At 39.1% G+C, this 19,355-nt stretch overlaps 1 protein-coding gene across 3 annotated transcripts in view; it reads left to right on the top strand.

Annotated features, from left to right (window-relative positions):
• Positions 1-19,355, top strand: part of NPNT (nephronectin) — a 54,701-nt gene that overhangs the window by 14,814 nt on the left and 20,532 nt on the right. For all 3 annotated transcript variants that reach the window (XM_074823228.1, XM_074823230.1, XM_074823229.1), the window contains 5 exons: positions 3,520-3,612; positions 11,081-11,200; positions 12,019-12,138; positions 17,228-17,362; positions 18,543-18,665. In XM_074823228.1, coding sequence (XP_074679329.1) covers positions 3,520-3,612; positions 11,081-11,200; positions 12,019-12,138; positions 17,228-17,362; positions 18,543-18,665 — 591 coding nt within the window. The remainder of the gene's footprint in view (positions 1-3,519; positions 3,613-11,080; positions 11,201-12,018; positions 12,139-17,227; positions 17,363-18,542; positions 18,666-19,355) is intronic.

The following is a 19,355-nucleotide window of genomic DNA, read 5'->3' on the forward strand; positions in this document are numbered from 1 at the left end:
AGGTCAGAGGGAAGGGCGTATAGATGTTGCCGATGGAACCCCAGCCAGGTGTGCAGGCTGGGCTGGACACCGTCTCCTTACGTTCTGAGCACTGTGCAAAGTCCTGTTTGAGTGAATGGGAGGATGTACAAATTGCTTGGTGAGGGTGGCTTGATTCCTGATAGGAAATGCTGTGGGATGTGTCTGTGGTGTTGGCGGAGCTATGGATGTTGCTGAGCTTACTGCAAAGCACTTCTCTTGTGTATAGAAATTCTTCAGTTGTCACATTGTATTGCATTTCAGCACCTGTGTATAAATAAGACGCATAATACTTAAGTAGCCAAAGTGCACAGAGTGTACGCTAATAAACAGGATTTCTTCAAGCACAGTGTTTGGCAGTAAACATAGGTTTCCAAATACCTGTTTAATGTGTAGAAAAAGAATTTTATGATGACTGACTTTATGGATAGTGGTTTGCTAATCACTAGGAAACTGTCCTTGTGGTAGTAGAGACTCTTGAGCTGTAGACTGCTGATGGGCTGAGATGTCCTTTAATTGAGACTTTTAAAAACAAGAGAGACATATCTGTCATGTGATTTAAGTGCATTTCTTAGTTATATCTTGAGACTAGGAGGTAGACGAGATCAGGAGTTACCCATCTTTATGTCATACAAGACATTAAATACTGCATTGTATGGTGCTGAGATGTATTGGACTAGATGGTCTCTTGAAGATCCCATAGATCCGATTGCTAGATTTTATAACATGGCCTGTTACATGTTTCATATCTGTATTTGTTTTAAACAAATGCTAATACGTGATTTTTGTTCTAGTACGATATCTGACCTACTTGGTTAACAGATAATTAAGCAAAACATCTGATTCCTAATACAAACGTATTTGACCCTCTGAATTAGAGGAACATTTTCATTTCTAAATGAAATGAACATATCATTTATTTCAGTACCAAATTTTATAAGGCTTTTCATCTTTAAGTATGAGATTGTTTCTTCCTCTATCTGAGCTGCTGCTAATTTACAATCTATGCAATTGAGGGAGTGACCAAGACTTTTAAAAACTCAGATAAAATAACATTGCCACAGGTCCAGTTCCTCAACTGTAACACTTCACAGCAAGTTGATCCCATGGTGCTTTGTGTTTTTTAAAGAGTAATTATTACCTAACTGTATCCCACTCCACAATATGGATTTTCTCGAAAGTGCCATTGAAATTTCATGGAAGCTTTCAAAAACATATTTATAGTAATTTCTGTTTCTCTGCTGTAGTTTAGATCACAACTTTTTCTTTTTCCCCAGTGGCTTCAAAGTCATGATGTTGGTCTTCATAGTCTGTTTTGCCTCCATCACCTCTAATTAGACTTGGGTCTATGGTGTCAGGAATATGAGTCTCAGTGTCTAAATGAGCTTTTACACAAAGATGATCTCTTTTTCTGTTTATGACCATAACGATTAAAAAAGAATTAATTGTTTCCAGGTACAATGTTCTAGAAGTTTTCCATGATGTATCAGTTGCTCTTCAGTCAAATCTGTCCATTACCCAAGGGCCTACTTGTTGAAACATACCTTTTAGTAGTCTAAGCAGTCCCTTTTCCTAACACTTTGAGAGGTGCTTCTGAACCTGAATCCCTTTTCTTTGTTTTTTGACAGTGTTTATTGGAAAAAAAAATAAATTCATTAACTAGAAACATCTCTCTCTGTTGCCTTTTAAGATATTTCTTAAGATAGTTTTCAGAAAGAGACTGAACCATCATGTTAGGAAGATCTGTCAAGAGCAGTGCTGTAGATTGAAAACAAAGTTTTATGTTCTCAGGGCATATCACTGGCCATATCTATACATATATAACATTTAAACAAAAAAATGCCCCGATAATAAAGGGCAAATGCAGTCCTAAAACTGAAGCAAACTCTTCCTATGCTAACAATAGCTTCTGTGGATGCATTTGTGGGAATTGCTGATTCTGGATGATTTGAATCTTACGGAAAAGATTTTAGAACATAAGAGATGTGTTTGCATAGTTCTTCCATAACCAAAACTAATCTCTTGTGTCTGTTTCAATTTTGTTTAATTCAACCCTGTTGAACGTCTTGGCTAGAATGCAAGCTACATTTCTGAGTGCGTTCTGACAGATTTCTGTTAAATTACATCCTTAATACATCCAGTTTCATGATACAGCCTGTTGTCAGATTAATTAATATTACAGCTGGATCTTGTTAGTTACTCTGCAAATTCCAAAAGATACTGTTAGTTTAGAAAATGAACTTAAAGCCAGGGTAAATAGTAAATCCTGATTACAGGGTATTCAAGTTATGCCACCCTCTGATTTCTGTCTAATTTGTGTCTGTGTTGCTTAAACAGTAAGCTCACCAGAATTTTGCATCAGCATTTTGTCATATAATGATAAACAGTATTTTAAAGCATAGTAAATACTTCAGTTTTCCAGTAGGTTGAAACAGTATGCTTAGTAATGGAAAGATGTTTCTAATAAAAAAGACTTGGAAATATTATTTAAAATTTTCAGCTGTAAAAGGGTTTCCAGAGTTATGCAGGATTTGTTACACTCTGAAAATATTCCTGTTAGCTAAACCTACATCACTAAAAATACATTTGTGTGTGAATTCTTATATTTCTTCAGAAGCAATGCTTGTTTTATTATTGAAGTTTAAAAGTTTGTTTTATGAATTTTATTTGTGTTATATTGAGAGAGATACCAAAAAATGGCTTCCTAACTAGTATTTCTTGGACCTCTGTATTTATACTCCATTTGGGGAATTAGAAATTGCCTGGCAAATTTGACTCTGGAAGCAGAATACACCATAACTTCACATTCTGAGACTGTATCTGTACCGCAGGTTGGGTAATAAATGCTTGAAATATCTGAGTAGAAGTGACTTGGATGAGCGCAGTGATAAAGCAGCATATTACAGTTGATGTTGCTTTTGCTTTTACTCAGTCCTTTTTTCCTCCAAAAGAAAAAAAAGAAGTAATTCCCATGCCAGAATCCAAACACCCAAAAGGGAGAGATTCAGGCAAAACATTGCTTAATGAGGGAGTAAAGAGTGTTGCCTTATAGAGGAAAACAGTGAATGTGGGGATCTGTGCTACTGCTATGGCTTTGTTTGTCACCTCTGATATTGGCATATACATTTCTGTACAGCTGGGGCATATTCCAGGTTTACCAAATTTAATGACATGAATCATAGTACATACATACATAGAGCAAGTGAAGGCACATTGCCTGCTTGCTGATTAGTTATTGAATGGGTTTAATATCCCAGAAACAGCACAGTGTAGTGTTGTACAAAGACTACTACTAAGTATCTCACTCTTCCCACATGTATTGGGGTGGTGGCTATTTTTGGAAGTGCACCTGATCTTTGAACAGCGATATTTGAGGAATATAATGATGCTGAAGGGAAGTACATAAATGGTACTGTTTGTTAGGTTGTTGCCATGTTTCAAAGTAAAGCACTGTCAGCCATGACTGAAGTGGAAGGATAACGAGTATTCCTCTATTTACAGCTATATGTCAGCCAGGATGTAAACATGGTGAATGTGTCGGGCCAAACAAGTGTAAGTGCCACCCAGGATACACTGGAAAAACCTGCAACCAAGGTAAGAAAGTGAAGTCCAAGAAAGAGAATTTCTTCTTGAAATTGACAAAGTATTGTTAATCCCTCTCCCCACAAATGCTGTGTGCGTCATCTGCATTTATAGGGTCATGAACTCATATACCAGGTCTGTTACTGCTGTAGCTATTCTGATATTGGGACTGACATTTGTAGAGAGAATGACATCTGCAGTGGGATAACACAGGGGAAAAATTGCTTTCATTGAGATGAAATCAGTGAGTTTAGTGTAAAGGATGCATTTACATGCTCTCCTGAATCTGAATCAAATTACTTCAATCTTGTGGTCAGGATTGTTATTTCATAAAGTCACAATTTTCAGGTTTGGATAGTGAAATAGTATTTGTTCAATTAAAAAAAAATTCATTCATGCATTTTCATTTTTGTGTCTCTAATCCTGAACTAGTTAGGTAGGCATAAATTGTAGTGCATATGTAGGAGTTGGAAACATAAAGTGTTCTCTTCCTGAATTATTAATATAGTTTTATTGTGCTATTTTTGCCAAAAATGATCTCCAAACATGTAATGGTATAAAGATCATAGAGTATAAACAGAATTGTAGTACATGATTTATTAGATTTTGATGCCTAAGACATGTTCACATACAAAGATATCTCAGTAAGACTGTTTTCTTTTCCAGTTGTCTCAGCCTACAGAAAAAGTTCAAACATTTTCTGAGAGTGCTGAGGAAGTATGGTAGAAAAGTGTGACATTCAGAACTATGTTGTTCAAAAATGTACCTTGATGTTTGCTAACCTTCTTTTGACATGTTGATTTTAGAGTGAATAATTTTCTTTAAAAATAGATACATATTTATTTTTAGATTTACTAATCCTTCCCAAACTGATGTGGAAATGAAAGTTGTATTTATCAGTTTTGTTTTAAACTTAATTTATTCTGTCATCTCTCAGATTAGCCTGTCTCCTTTCTCCTTTACTCTGGGCTGACATTTTAAAGTATGGGTTGTTACGATTTTATTATTCTACACCTGTTTTGGTCAGTCTGGAACTTTTTTAGAAAACAGTGCAGTGAACTAACAGTTGTTATATGTATATGTAACAGTTTTTATTTGTACTAAAAACTTTAACAATATCAAAAGAATGCTATGCAAATTGCTGGAGGCAGCAGTCTTAATCTCAACTATCTGCTTTCCACTAAATGCTAAGGAAGGAATAAAAAGTGGTGATAAATGATTAAAAGAAGCATTTTAGGCAGTATTGATCAAATGTTCTTGCATGGTATTGGTGGCAAAGTTGTCATGGCAGATATGCGTGAGGTTACCGAGGTGCCTGCTGACTGTGGTGTCCCAGATGTACACCAGTTCAGGTGACTACATCCTATAGCTATTTTACTATATGGTGAGACCCCTGAGCTGTTTCTGGGGTCAGGGTATGCGTTCTTCCCATGTGTTGATTCCATGTTTAGGTGAGACCTGAAAGTGCATAGTGGATGCAGAGCCTGCTTTTGCTGGGAGGAAATTCAAATTGCACAGGATGAGTGTGACCTATGTTGTTATACCTTAATATAGCACCTGTCCTGTCCATGGGCCATCTTTCTCATTTCTGTTGTAGAATCATAATTAGTAATAACAGAAAGTAATGGTGTTGACAGAAGAAATGGTGGAGTTTGCCTGCAGAGGTGGAAGTCTTTCTAGGATGTATGATGATGCCTGGATGCTTGTCCTTTTCTAGTGGCACTGCGGCTGCTGTGGCAATCTAGACCTCGCTTTAGGTCACTCAGAAGTTAGGATTAGCCGTTTCTTCTTTTAGTATGTTGCTATCATCAGCAATTCAATTGCAGTGACTTTGCACAAGAGCTAACCATGTGCTCTCCCCACAGCATTCAAATCTCCTGAGCAGCTTTAGTGTTTCCCTTCTAGCTTTTTGATCCCAGCTTTACAGCTGTAACCAGTTAAGAAGAAGCTGAACAATGTGAAAGAAAATACCCTGTGCCACCTCTCTAATTTATAGTGATAATAACAGAACTAATACTTCTTTCAAAATGTGTTCATCAGAAAATTGATACCTGATCTTCAGTAAGATCTTTGTTCACAGACGAATACAAATGGTTGAAAACTTGTGATTTTTGCTAGTAATCTAAGGCATATGCAGGTTAACTTCATGTAGCTGGGAAAGGTTGTCTTCATGCAAAGAATGTAAGGCTGCTCATCTGTAACTTGGTATCTTCTTACCCTGTTTGTTCCAGGAACATGATGCAAAGTTTGTTACTTTCTCTTTGTAATACAATTCTTGCCAGCACTTGAGATATATATGTATGTATGTATGTATTTTATTTTTTTTTAAATGATGAAGTAATGCATATTACAAAGATCTGGTAATTTCATTTTTATTATGCCTTCTTCCCATCCTGTGAAGATGAGCAGCCATATACAAGTCCACCTGGTCAGAGCAGTGAAGCACTTCTCTTCCTCCCTCTGGATCATCATGCAAGAAATATAGCATCAAGGGGTGAGATGGACCTGTATTTCAGGTGGCGTGCTCCTTCTACCTGCACGGCTTGAAACAGTAATACAGTTTCTTGCAAAGGGGTTGGAGGGTAATAGATGATGGCTGTGCTGCAGAACCTGAACCTGCGTGTCGTTAGCATGCAGAGCAAAAAATTTATTGCATTTCCTTGATGCTGTGCACCTTTATTCTGAAGAGACTTGACTCTCCACCATACTTATGGTTGCAACTTGCTTTTGTTACTTTCCTCTGCTCTTCTTTCAGGGCCTGTGCTTTGTTTCTGAATTCCCTTTTAAAGTGAGAGTGATGGAAATTCTTTATCAGGTTAGATAAAGACAAAACTGTGATTTACATAAAGCTGGAAGTTGAAGAAAATGAGGACTGTTAACTTCTGCATTTGGCAGCTGTTCATTAATCAGACTAAGTGATGTGAAGAAAACTCTCTTAGGGTGATACAAATCTCCAGTCATAAGTTTGACATGATAGTGTGATGATGACAGTTGCTGGAAATGAAAGCTGATCTACTGTTTATAGTATGGTGATAACAGTTCAATTTTTCATTTGGTTTCTGATCCCTGGTTTTCTCTTTTCAAAATCTGAGTAAATTTGGTATTGAATATTTGACCTTTGTGTTGCCTGATCCAAGTTAGATAATAGGCAGAAAAAGGCAGAGAAGGTGTGAGTGATGGAGTTTTCTGCAGAAGCTAAATAAAGAAAATACCAGTGTATTGCATCTTCCTAGGAGGTAGTGCCCCATTGTTAAGTGTGCCCTAAAGTCAGTCATTACCCAAGATCTTGTGTGGTGCCACACAGTAGTCAAAGAAGTCACATCCGGATTTGCCAGCATAGACTCTTGTCCTTCCCTTACATTCACATTTTCATTTCATTTCTTTAAAAATAAAATACTTGTGCTCAGCAGCCTGTGCTTATGTTACAGACCTGCTTTCCATCGTGTCCAGAACTGTTATTCTGCTTTTATGTACAGTGCTGTCTCATGTTATTTTGAAATTAAGAATGCTGGGTTTTTATGACTGTACAATTGCAGGCAACATGGGAATTTTAAGTGGCTGAACAGTGAAGTTCTCAAGTGCAGGACAGTGAGTGGACATTCCCGCAAAGAGATTAAAGGGATTTGTTAAACTTTTTAATAGTGTTGGGCTTTATATTTTAAATTCCAGTGTGAGATTATAAGTGACTAAAAGAAATGATGATACTTTATTAAAAAGAAAAACAATGTAAGAGTGTTATTTTTACTACCCCTTGAGTTTATACATTTTAGCTTTCACTTTTTTTAGAGGAAACCTATGCTGTTTTCTTATTTCGTCTTTTGATGCATGGACATTTATACTGAGATGTCTTTATAGCTGTTGCTTGAAATACACAACTGATAAGTAACCAGCATTTGTTCAAGAGGGTATGTTGCTATGGCTGATTTTTTGACTGCTAACATTAGCCTGAACCTGATCTTGAAAAAATAGACTTAACACAAAACACACAAACAGATCGAGTGTATAAATAGCAGGAATGTTTCAGCGCTCCCTGAGTCCATGTCCAGTACATCCGGACTCTTCTTAGAGAAGCACGCTGTTAGAGATTATGGGTGTGTGGAGGTGGATCGAGAGAGCTGTCAGCATCTTCATACAGGCCTTTATGTAGAACCAGTAGGACCTGCCAGTAACCGTACAATGTGTCTCCTAGGAAATGAATGGTGCTTGTCGTACAGTTTCCAAGTATGTGCCCATCTCCGCTAGTGAAAAGAAGTTGCATTTTGGGGAAGATGGGCTGAGCAGTATGCTCTAACACACCTAACCTCTTTGCAGGCTGACTTCTCTCTTAAGCAGCCACACCACTGCCAGTACCTGTTTTGCTAAACAGTAGCCTTCATTCTGACTCTAGAAGGTTAAAAACATCTTTCTCTCAGTAGTTAATTTCAAAGGCAAAAGTGAAAACCCATGACACATGAGGTTTAGGTTTAAGTGGAGTTGTGCTAACAGCCTGGTTTTGCTGCCTTGTGACCTTAGCTTTCTGTTACGTCAGCCAAGGTTAAAAAATTTGAACTTTTTCAACACACAGGCATTTTACTTTCAGCATGCTTTTTAAGACATCAATCAAAAGCTGATGTTGACAGCATTTGTTCACAGGCAGAAATAGAATGAAGACAGTAGAAATAATTTAGTCAAAATTCCACACATGAAAAGCGTGTCATGTGATAGCCTAATACAGTTGATTGCATCTTACTTTTTAAGATCAGGTTATTCTTAGCATATGTTACTAATAGCTATCTATTTGTCAATACCAGAGCTTTCATTTCTGTACTAAGAATATTTTTTACCAAATGGTGGTGTAGTATTCAGAGTCCTATAGAACAACCCAATTATTTAAGGCTCATAATGTAATCTACTTTATGCAATATGGTAAACTGAGAACAGTCATAAATTCTTACTGTTTTCAACTTTGGATCTGTGGTTGTAGCTCTGGAAATAAATGCAAGACAGTTCTTAAGGGTAAAGTCTTCAGGAGTATCTGAATTTAGGAGCTGAAGTGCAGTGGGATGTAAGCACTAGATGTTAACACAGGCACTGTTAAAATCCTGCCCTGTCAGCTTAATTTCATCACTACCTTTCCTCATTTGGTCCCTACTTCTAATTAAGTATTTTATACTTAGCTCTGTCATGCATTTATTTTATAAAGTGATGGTTTTTGTACAGAAGAGGAAGAGTGCAAATATTTTAGACTTGCAGAACTTTTCTTTCTCTTACTTCAAAATGACTATTGTCCATGGATCTCAGAACAGTCAATAGTGTGGGCTCTGTGGGGATACTTTTATGAATTGAAGTAAAACTCTAACAGAATTTTTGAATTTAACAATGACTTTTTTAACAGATGTGTTGCATGTGTAATGAATAGGTTAATGTAGCAATAATGTCTGTCAGGAGCTGCCTAATTGTAGTAAGTTTTACAGAAGAAAGAGAAAAGCAGCTTTTTGTGCTGCCCAGAGAAGTTTGCCTCCCAAAATTCAAGCTTTCACCTGTTTATTACTGATCATTTTTATACAAAGTTTTTTTTACACAGATTTTCACATTGAAAACTTGCCCTTCCCCTCTAGCGTAATCATCTGCTGCTTTTCCATCTGGCCTGTGCAGGTACTCGATAGTCACAACTCTTAGCTGAAGATCTCTCTTTTTCAGTAGAAAATGTACATCTCTTCTACAGCTGTTTCTCTCAGACCCAGCAGGTAGACTCTTGTGATTGTGGCATTTGGTGCCTGCTAGGAGAAGTATTTTCTAGCAACTCCAGAAATGTTTTCAAACTCCCAAAGAGTGAGAGTTGAACAGGGATGCTCTTTCTGCAATGCGTGATCTGTAGGAAGACTGCGGAGATGGTTATCACCCCTTGTTTGTCAGGCACAGGTCCAGCCCTTACTTTAACAACTTCTCACTGAAGTCCTGCTACACTCACCTGGTCCTCCTCACAGCTCTAGGAGCAAATGTTTCCCTTCAGTCTTCCTAGAAACATCTTGTTGAGCCTTCTGCAGGAAGAAAGGGAAAATCATGTCCCTTACCACTACCCTCTCACATCAGAGGAGAGCAGGGAGTATTCTTATCCTTAAGCCTGCTTCTCTTCCCAAGGCCTTGGAAAATGAAGTAAAAAAAAAAAAAGTCATACCTGTCAGTTAGGGGAAGGGTTGTGGGGAGGGGCAAATACCTGTCTGCATGACGCTCGCTCTCCCTTGACCCCATGAAGATGAAAACAAAGTAGGTCAGAAGACAACAGATGTAATGATACACATAAACACTGTTCGGAATTACTGACTTCATTCTAACCAGAGGTATATTTGTCTTTCTGTTTAAATGTCCTAACTCCTAAGCCTTTATATGTAGTCCATAGAAAGCATGTATCGTCTCCTCAGCTGGCATTTTATAAAGTGGCTACTGTGTTCGTGTGTCTACCACATGGTAGGAGCCCCAAGGCTTATCTTTCTGCTACGTGAATTAGGGAGTGACTTTTGATGAGAATGTGCTTAGTGGTGGAGATGGCTTTTTGAAAAATTCCTGGAAATAACAGTGACTTTCTTACTGTAACAGACCTCCAGACAGCATTATGCAACATTAGAGATGAAGGTCAGTAACTCAGTTGTTTAAGTACTTGCTGGCTGGATTTGTGAATAGATTTATTATTTTCACCTTTATTGCATCTTTACTCATAAGTACACAGATAACTAAGTACAAATTATTCTGGTTTACCCAGATAAAACCAACAGGCGTTCCTGGAACAGAATTCTGAAGGAAATGCTCACTCAATCTTTACTTCCTGTTAGAAGCCTTTTCTACTAATATGAAAATTGTATGCTGAATATTTTCAGTAAGTCATGAATTCTGTATTAAATTGTAAATCTGAGATAGTAGCCTTCGTGGATAGTCCTTTGCAAATAACACTGATGTCAGATACTTTCTTTTCAGTATGTTCTAGATGGTAAGGAATACATTTCTTCTGTGAGATTGTTTAAAGTAGGTTAGCCTCAGCTTTCCTGCCTTCCTCTGCGACTAATTTTGAAGCATGATAGTGAATCACTGAATCAGTATCAGAATTGCTGATAGTGATTGCAGCAGTGACGTTAGCTTTCTCCCTTCTCCTCCTCCCGAGTTCTGGCTGGTCCTGGACATGGTATCAATGTGAATAGTGGCAAGATGTGGGCAGCCTGAGCTTGTGCATTCCCTAGTGAAACTTCTGTTGGCACTTAATCTAATGCTAATACTGTCATTTTTGAACGAATATCTGTGAAACAGAAGAAAATATGCCACTTGGCCGGAAGGGTGAACAGTGCTTCATGCAGGATGTTCTAGACACTTGCTATCAGCTGCACTGCGTATAAAAAAACCAGTTGCCATATTTTTCCTTCTTCCTCCAGGAACTTGAGCTAGTAGTTTTTTCACACATACTTTGTATGTTTTCTTTTCCCCCCACCTTTCCTTGTACCCTTCATTTCAGATCTAAATGAGTGTGGACTAAAGCCACGGCCGTGCAAACACCGGTGTATGAATACCTACGGCAGCTACAAGTGCTACTGTCTGAACGGCTACATGCTTATGCCAGATGGAACGTGCTCAAGTATGGCAAGGCTTGTTGCTTTCTGTTTTCAAACTCCTCAAGGTCCCTGCTTGGGTTTCCCTGGGAAACTTGTATGAAATGAAGATGAGTCCCAAAGTAAAAGATTAATCGTGCTGGAAATTAGGCAGTTGCACACGATGAGCTTCTTTCTTCTAATGAAATTAGGCTGAACAAAACTAGAGCAAATATTTTGATTTTTATTAGTTTTATTACACATTTCCTCAGAAGCATTCTTCAGTGCTGTAAATCACTGTTAATTGGCCTTCAAGGACAAGTGCTTGCAGTTTTCATTGCAGCAAGACACCTGCAGTTCTGCTGTGTTACGTCCTTATGAATGTAAAATCATTAAAGCTGCAGATGTTGGTTGTTTGACTGGTATAAAATTGTACTGTCATCTCTGTGGAGATCAGGTTCCTGCTTGCTCCCATAAAAGTGGATATTTAGAGTGTCTGGACAGAGAGAAGGGGAGAGAAATTACCTTTAATTAAGGAAGTTCCTATTTTAAAATGGCAGTACTGTCTAGGAGGGTTTGTAGTACATACTGGGTTTTATATTCCTCATGGGGGCTGCATTCCATGACACAACTTGCTACGATTGTGGTGGTTTTCTTTTTTTCTTTAGAGATGCAATTTGTGGAAAGAAAAAATTTACTGCATATGCATTTGCTCTTTAAAGCCTGAATGGATACCTGTCAAATTCAACAAGCATTTTTCCACTTCTATCATAATTATATGATGTCTTAATTCTCCAAAGTTTTTAGTAATTTTCTGGTACTGATCAGAGTCCTTCTCTAAATATGTTCAATTATTTTTCCCTAGATGCCCTTTCTTGCTCGATGGCAAACTGTCAGTATGGCTGTGATGTCCTGAAAGGGGAAGTACGCTGCCGCTGTCCTTCTCCTGGACTGCAGCTAGGGCCTGATGGCAGGACTTGCATAGGTAGGTGATCAAATGTAGATTTAATTTTTTTCTCCAAAATGATTTTATCGTTGCACTGAATGCCATTCAAGAGAGTTTATCAGTTGTATTTAGAATGCATCATACATGCAGTTTAAAGACATTACTAATGAGAACTGGGATAGGCACGTTGCTCAAGTGCTCTCAGGTGGTCTGTCATAAATCGCTAGTGTTTTCCTCCAGACCTGCAAGTTTCACTGACTGCTTAAAACTCACACAGGCTGCTCTGGCATCCAAGTCCTTGGCCCTTACACTGCTGTTACTGGGGCATTTTAAACTATTGCTAATAGAGAATCCACAATACCTGCCTGCATAAAAAAAAACGAATGGGGAGGTCAGCTCTCCCTCATACCCAGCAAGGTGGTGCGAGTCTCAGAGAGCAGAGGGATAAATTCATGCAAATTATTAGGACAAGATGAAGGTCTGTGCACACTCCCAATATTAATGGGATTGAAGCTACTGTCTATCTTCCATACTGTGAAAACTCCAGATTAAAATAAACTCAGGAATTCAGACTGTATAAAAGTGAAAGATTTTGTTCCCACATTCGTGAACATGGAAGAGTGCTTATGGTTAATCAGACTGTATTGTGCCATACTCTACTGTGGTCTGAAGAACAGTGTGACATGTGATTTCATTAGTCATTAACTATACATCCTGAGTGGATATGATGCTCCAGTGGTTTTATTATTTATATCCAACACAGTGCTACAGTTCCATAACCAGTAACAACACTTGCACTGAAAGAAAGTAAGAGAATGTGGGTGCCGTAATCATCCATTTGGGTACCATGGCTGTCCACAGGGAAGGTGGTTCTCCAAGTGGCTGACCAAGAATTTGTTGGCAGAGCAAGAGACAGATTCTAGATCTTCTGATGTGAGAAGCAGGCTCGGCTTTAAGTCAGAGGCCTTCTGAAGTGCCAAAAAACCCCCACCATTGTCACATGCTGAAGGGATTGAATTGTGACTAATCACGCTGTGGACATTGTGGCAGGCAGAAGTCTTTGGAAGAGACTTGTCCCATGCTGTAGCAAGCTGAGTGATTCTAAGCGTAAGTTCAGGAAATTATACCAAGTAAAGAAATTTGCTAGAAAAAGACTTGCAAGGTTCTCCTAGTGTGCATTTTTATATTCAGGCAAACTTCATACTTCAAAATAAGAAAAGTGTGCTTTTAATGCCGAAGACTAGCACTCAAGCCAATTATATGAGGCTCTTCCAGTTCTTTGGTGTAGTTTTCAAAAAACCACTTTTTTTCCCCAGAAAGGTGAAGAACTGTGTACCCATATTTCAGTTGAGTGTGCATCATTCAGATTGATCTCATAACCTATTTTTAAAATTTTCCACAAAAATTTCAGAGCAGTCTTCTACAATACAGAGAAAATAGTCACAGCAAGAGATGTCTGTCCTTCATGGGTCATAACATGATCTACTCCCCTTTTTTGGTAAGAAGTGATTGTGACATGCACCCTTTTTGTGTTATTTCTCTATCAAGTTTGAGTTGTACTAAAACCAGTAAATACCTCCAAGAATTGAAGCTATCTGGGACTAAGACCGTGCCTTTTCCTCATGTGTGTACAAGCCTGTTGCTGTTGGGGAGGTGGTCAGCTCCAGTGAGGGTCTGGGTATTGCTGTAGTACAAACAGAAATGTAGATGATGGTAAAAATATTGAAGCGTGCATTGGCTGCAGCTCATGAAATCCTTGCTTGAGGAGAGTTTGAAAGACAGCTGGGAATGTAATGTTTATTTTTAGCACAGGTGGAAATTCCTCTAGGCATTATTCTATTCTTAGTTTAACCCATGCTGATCATTCTTTTGTTAAAATGTTCCTTCCAGACAATCAGTAAAGAGCCACCAAACAATTTGGTTGTGAAGGTAAATCATATAAACTAAATAATAACAAATTGAAAAGTAATTCACCAAAGTATGCAGTGAAAATGTGGATTAATTGACAAATTAATTAATTACGCTTGAATCAATAAATCAATCAGTGTTGCTAGCTTTTTGAATTGGGATTTTCATTGAATGAAATTAGCAGTATACACATTTCAGCTTCAGAAAATCTGATTGATTCAGAAAATCAATTTGAGGACTGAAAAGAATTATTTTCACTGTAAAATAAATTCTTTCTACCTGTTTTGGTTGTGCATAGAAACCTGAAAATATGCCCTTGTAAACTTAAAAATCATACTGTTTTTAAATCAGCCTCATAGTTGTTTAGTGCTTGACTTGGTAATATGGTCATACTTAGAGCAGGAGAGAGAGAGCAAGACTGTAATTCAGCTTCTCTGTTGAAGACTGAACATCATAGCGTTAGGTGCTGTCTGTATTATGTGCCTTTGGAGCATCTCCCTGGCGCTAAGTCTGGGCATGCACCTCCATGGCAGACCAGGCTGAGGGGAGAATACAAATCACCCCTTCACACCCTAGTTTTCAGAGGAAGCAGGCGTGAGCCACAGCATGTTGCAGTGGGCAAAGGGAAACAGCCTTACACCAGTTGGGCTCAGGTGTGAATTGTCTCAGGTCAGTGGACTTGAAAGAAGACACAGTTGCTGAGGTGTTTGAGAACTACAGCAAACTAATCGTAAGCATTTCAAACCAGCTTCTAGCTAATGATCAGAAAGTGTTTTTCCCACCAGTAACAAGAATCCAACCACCCTCATATTAAATGCAAGTAGTAGACTGTTGCTTTTTTCCATTATTTTTGTGTCAGTTTTCAACAGTGTATTGATTAGCAGTTCAATCCTGTATCTTTAGGCTGTATAACTGCCTAGAAAATTAAACAATACCACTGCAGTGCTCTCATCATCTAACATACTTCTTGCCTTATGGGAATTTACAAAACCATGAATAGGTACAGAGGGAAAGGTGGGACAAGCTACATTAGGTTTTAAACGACATAATCCATGCCATGATGCGGTATATTCGGTGGCTAATCTTTTTCTTACTGAATTGCTTTTTGAAGTTGTGGTTTAAAGATGAAAACAACAACAAAGAACCCCAACAAACTCATAGTAATCAAGAGTCTGAAATTTGCAGCCTTGAAATAATATTTTAATAAAGGGCAGAAAATTGTGGCTTGTAAATTAAATAATGGTAGTGAAAACGGTAGAATTTCTAAAGCTGTTAATAACGTATTCAAAGCCTAAAACTTTAATAATAGATTCAAACCAAGAGGTAGATTTATAGGGTGATTCAGGCATGTGGAGAGATGCCCAGTATTGGCCTCATTTGTGTTCTCATTCAGGCCTTTACTGTGACATTGCAGAAGTGCTCCCGACTGAGAGTGAAGGAGAGCTTCTATGTCAGAGCAGTCTGATGGGCCAGGAGTATGGGAGCTCAGGGGTTGTATCCTTGCTGTCCTCAGTAATTCTTCATGCAGAGTGGGACAGTGCCAGCAGGAGCTACTGGGACAGCCCATCTAGCCAGTGATTCATGTCTTTAGGTCACTTCTCTAGGGAAATACAGCTTGGAGAATTTAAGAAGCTACATCTCCCCTGCCTCAGGTAGCTGCCCTAACTTAGCAGCAGTTTTGTGGTAACATTTTTCCTGTGCTGTGCCAGAGACTTGGGTTTCTCTCTGCCTTGTTCAGGCCTCTTTCACAAGCAGCAGGGCATCAATCACTCAGCTTTGTTTTGCAGTCTTGACACCTACAGCTGAAGTGCTCCTTTTGGGAAAAGAATTGCGTGGAGATCAAAATCTTGCCTTTCCTGATAGAGCTGCAGAGCAAAGACTTGAACTGTTCTCTGTAGATAACCAACAAACATCAGGAGTGGCATGCGTCAGAGGCAGCGGTGCATGCCAGCCCTCTACCTCAGGGAAAATCAGGGTTCAAGCACTCAGCAGGCTTCAGCTCAGTTTCCAAGGGCTACAAAGTGAGTGGTAGCGCAAGCAGCTTTTGTGTATCAGCCTGACCTCATCTGAGCGTTTCCCAGGCAGTGAAAGCAGTGCTGGGTGAGCATTGGCTTCTCCCTGGGCTGCTGCCTGGCTTGCTAGTCAGCATGAAGAACAGCATCTTCTGGGAGATGGGGGGCATCAGACATTTACTGAGCATCACCATGTCTTCCCACTCCTCTGTCCTTGCCTGGATATCACTTGCTGAAGTACTGCTTCAGGTCCTTCTGGGAGCCCCTGGCAGGGCAAATGGGAGCCATGGATCTTAGAACCTCAGAGATATCTTAAGGTCACTTAGGTTACCAACCTCTCTGTGAAGGACAGGTCAGCTACAGCACAGGCAGTGCAGGCTAAGAGATAGCAAAGAGCAGGTACTCAAAAAGCGTTTGGCCTGTGTTAACTAACTGGTAGGAGACCCAGAAGTACTGTACCCCGGCATTAGCTTGAACTCTCTTTGTTTAGAGCAAGTCTGGAACAGATGAAGATTTCCTGGTAGGCTCAATGGGCAGGTCATGGATTCGGGACATGTGAAATTTTAAAAAAACAAAGGTGATGTCTGTTGAATATGCACGTATGACCTGTGCTACAGGAATAATATTTCAGGCATGTTTCAGAAAAAGAATTACTGGGGTAGTTTTTATTGTTATGCCTTGTCTGTAAATCCAGGTGCTGTCTTTGTAACCAGGCAGGGCTTAGTGGGACAAAAGAAAGTTATACAAATAACACAAACTAGCTCTTGTTTGGACAAATATCATTACAGTTTTAAGAATGAGCATTCTGGGGTCTTAAGGAAGCTGTTGTGCATTCTGTGGGGAATTAGAAAACATATCCTCTCCAGGGGGAAGGGTACCAGGATGGCAAGAGCATAGAGCAAGCATTCCAAATTCAGTAGTAATGCTCATTATGCCAGTACATCTCTTGTCGCTCACAGTATTTGTAAAGCCTTCTGGCACAGGAGGCATAAAAATTTGGGTGTGTGACCAAGAGCTGAACTCAGATGGCACAGCCAGAAGTGCTGAGGTGTTACTGCTGGCTGACCAGCTTGTAGCCAAAAGGACCTTATAAAAAATATTTTGGCTATTCTTGTTTAGTTTTTCATGATGTGAAACCAGTTTAATTTAGATAGTATAGACTGTATTTAACTGCTATTAAGAATAATACAGTTTCTTTGTTTCCGCAGATATTGATGAATGTGCTACTGGGAGAGTTATCTGTCCACGATTTAGGCACTGTGTCAATACTTTTGGAAGCTACATTTGCAGGTGTCATAAAGGCTTTGATCTGATGTACATTGGAGGCAAATACCAATGCCATGGTAATAACAACTTATTTCTTAGGCGCATGTAATAGAGCTGCATATTCAAAATTGAAATGAGTGGTTTAAAGAGGAATGTTTGCTTATTGTGGCTGAAATGTTGAAGCAGGTTGTTTTAGGTTGCACTACATCTGTATTTTAGGAAAGAGTGGATTATAGAAATAGACTGTGAAAAGCATGTATTTGGCCCCAATTCTTGTAACTGGTTCTCCTCTGGAAGCTAGTGGGAGAGCAGAGGTGATGATCTTAGGAATCCTTTCCAAAGCCTTTGTCCCCACAAGTTTCACTGTGCACAGGCAGTTGTAGGTTTGGAGCAGCATGTGAGCTTAGGCTATGTCTGAGCTATGACACAGGTGTGCTCCGTAGCATGCCCCAAGATCCAAGATAAGAAAATGTGGCTAGAGCACACCCCAGCTCCTTCCCACCCAGGCTGCCCAACTTTCCTTCCCCTGAAGACAGGTGGGGAAGAGGCAGGGTTGGGAAATAACCTGTCTTTGTCTGGACATGAGACTGGAATGCAGCTGGTGTATGTCCTTCAACAAAGATGTTCCCAGGTCCCACTGTCTTAGTTTCCCAGGGCCTCAACTGGTTATGATCCTTTCACTGAAAAAAGGATCATGTGGGGATAATGAGGCATTGCTTTATGTTTATTTAAGTATATTTTTTGGAGAGAAATCTCTAAGCAGAGTACTGGAATTTGGAGATTTTTGCTTGCATCACTGACAACAAACATTGAAATGCCATATAAGATGTTTAAAGCAGTTTTTGCTTGATGTAGAAACCTCTATACAGATGTATAATAGAGGAAGCTTTGTATGTAAAAACAGTTTAATACCTGTGAGATTAAGAACATGCATATTCTTACACTCAAATTTTCTTTTATCATGTCAAAATTGTGATCTTCATGATCTCAACTGCAGTCTACCCACAGCACATCACTGAAGCCAAGGTATAAGTTGAGCAATAAGAGAGTTGCACAATAGTCCCGTTTACCCTGACATTTGTATCACCACATTGATTTGTGACTGTCTTCCTTTTCCCACTGGCAATTCATTTTCATTACATTTTTCAAAATTAATATTTTCTTAATGACCATACTACTGTGTGTCTTTGCAGGGGTAAGCAGAAAGTCAAGTTTCTTTGATGTAAATTATTTTTTTTATGTAACTTTCTGTTGCAGATATAGATGAATGTTCCCTTGGCCGCCATCAGTGTGGTAGTTTTTCACGATGTTACAATACACCAGGATCCTACAAATGCAAGTGTAAAGAAGGATACAGAGACAATGGAACAAACTGCATACGTATGTAATGCTCCTTTTAAAAAAATAATTCTGAAAGTAAATGTGTCCCATGTTGTAAATTTTGAGACACAGCACTATCAGGCTCCATTTCTCTTAATTATTTTTAAAACTTAATACAGAGCCAAGGAATGTAGTCAGAGTTTTCTGAGTCTTAGCATGCCTTGGTAAAAATATATTTCCCTGAGACATTTTCATAATTAGAAAGAAATTCACCTCTCCCTATTCACAGCTTGATTCTAGAGATTGCTTCAGGATGAGGACATCTGAGTAAGCAGGGTAGGTCTGGTCAAGCAGTACAGATTACTCATACGCTGTTATTATGTACACTCTGCCACTGGCCCATTTCAGCAGCTCATCCCATCCACTCCCCACTGCTCCCAGATGTGAGCAGAGCCAAGAGGGAGGATTTCTCTGGAAGAATTCCCTGTTGGAGAGTTACCTTCCTCACCTTTCTCTTGGGAGAAGCAGTTGTCCCCCTTGGTACAGAATAGGCCATTGGAGCTCCCCCGCATTTGACATCCCTCAGGACTGTGCAGCTCAATGACATCTGCTGAATCTTTTTGAGGACCCTGTGTTCATACGTGGGTTCTGATCTTTGGTGACTCACTGATCTCTTTAAAGAGCAGTACCATTGTGAACTTGTTTCCTTTGGCTGTAGCTGTCATGGTAACGTGATCTGGCTAAGGTGAT

This window comes from Strix aluco, chromosome 4, assembly GCF_031877795.1.
Source record: "Strix aluco isolate bStrAlu1 chromosome 4, bStrAlu1.hap1, whole genome shotgun sequence".
Classification (NCBI taxonomy): domain Eukaryota; kingdom Metazoa; phylum Chordata; class Aves; order Strigiformes; family Strigidae; genus Strix; species Strix aluco.